Source organism: Poecilia latipinna, unplaced genomic scaffold, assembly GCF_001443285.1.
Source record: "Poecilia latipinna isolate Pla-1442-1.1 unplaced genomic scaffold, P_latipinna-1.0 Scaffold159, whole genome shotgun sequence".
In the NCBI taxonomy this organism is placed as follows: domain Eukaryota; kingdom Metazoa; phylum Chordata; class Actinopteri; order Cyprinodontiformes; family Poeciliidae; genus Poecilia; species Poecilia latipinna.
This window is the reverse complement of record NW_015112775.1, coordinates 514,433-515,604: the sequence shown is the minus strand read 5'-3', so window position 1 is coordinate 515,604 and position 1,172 is coordinate 514,433. Positions and strand designations below refer to the sequence as shown.

The 1,172-nt window shown below is 41.2% G+C and overlaps 1 protein-coding gene across 13 annotated transcripts in view; it reads right to left on the bottom strand.

The window, feature by feature from the left end:
• map7d3 (MAP7 domain containing 3) overlaps nucleotides 1-1,172 on the bottom strand; it is a 42,476-nt gene extending 41,304 nt beyond the window's left edge. For 6 of the 13 annotated variants that reach the window (XM_015029653.1, XM_015029659.1, XM_015029660.1 and 3 more), the window contains exon 1: nucleotides 1,016-1,168. In XM_015029653.1, coding sequence (XP_014885139.1) covers nucleotides 1,016-1,157 — 142 coding nt within the window. In that variant the 5' untranslated portion in view covers nucleotides 1,158-1,168. Of the gene's footprint in view, nucleotides 1-1,015 lie in introns of all 13 variants that reach the window. The other 7 variants (XM_015029651.1, XM_015029655.1, XM_015029656.1 and 4 more) reach the window with 3 other exon arrangements.

The following is a 1,172-nucleotide window of genomic DNA, read 5'->3' as shown; positions in this document are numbered from 1 at the left end:
TATACCAAATAGATGTTATCTCTATTTGGTAGAGATACCATCTCTATCAACTAACCTGCTAGTTATTGGGGAGAAACAACCCAGAATCAGCAGGTCAGACATTAAAACAGATTTGAACTGATTTTTAATGTAGGGCGGTTCTTAAGAAAAATGTGTCAGCTCTACATTTAAACTCTCCAATCAGAGACTGATTCTCCAGCTTTTTACTGAAATTCAGGTCAGCCATTGTTGATGTTATCCACCCTTATGAGTGGAGGGGGTTATGCCATATGCCAACAAAACAGACACAACTGACCAGCATTATAGGAGCATGAAGGAGGGGGAACCATGCAGCATATAGCACTTTAAAGCAGGAAGCTGCAAAACTGCTGATTTACCATGTGCCTGCTGGTTTGTAGCAATAGGACCTGGCACTGAACCACTCGGCTTGTTAAAACTTTAAAGAATGAGCTGAAATGAATTCTGTTGACAGAATTTATAAAGAAATAGATAAAAGATAGTTTGGTATTTACAAGCAGTTAGCTAGCTTCGTCTGTAATTCGTATGTGTCAGTAAATCCATGGCACGTTGTTATCCAAAATGAATAGCGCAACAACTAAATAATTTATAAAACAAAGTAAAAACAGAGAACCATAAGCTAATACTGCTATTCTGTCGTTACATGTCATCCGGCTTCAAACTACAAACATTAAGTTGTATCGGTGGCTAACATTAATTACAGCAACTTTTACAAAGTGGCATTAGCTAGTTTAGCTTTTATAAAGTTAATAACTTCAACCAGAATGGTGTTTTTGCCAAACCAACGTTTAGCTTTAGGTAGAGAAGTTGCAGATTTGTCTGCGTCCATTGTAAGCAGGTGACCGAACTGAGAGCTAACGTTTACTAGCCAGGGAAGCTTGCCGCTCAAACAGCCCGGTAAACGGCCGCGGCTGTCTGGAAACATCATAAACTCATTACCACGACGAACGGCACAAACAGGTCTAACTACAACAAGCTAATGTTTTATTTCGCTTACCCATCTGGGCTCTCAAGCCTTTGAGCGTCGTAGCACTCTCCGCCATTTCTATGAAGTTTTCCTTCTGTGTTTTTTTTTCTACACCAGGGGCGCGCAACACATCGCAGCCGGTTGGACTCGGACACCGCGGGGACGTGGACATCAAAGACGGTTGAAG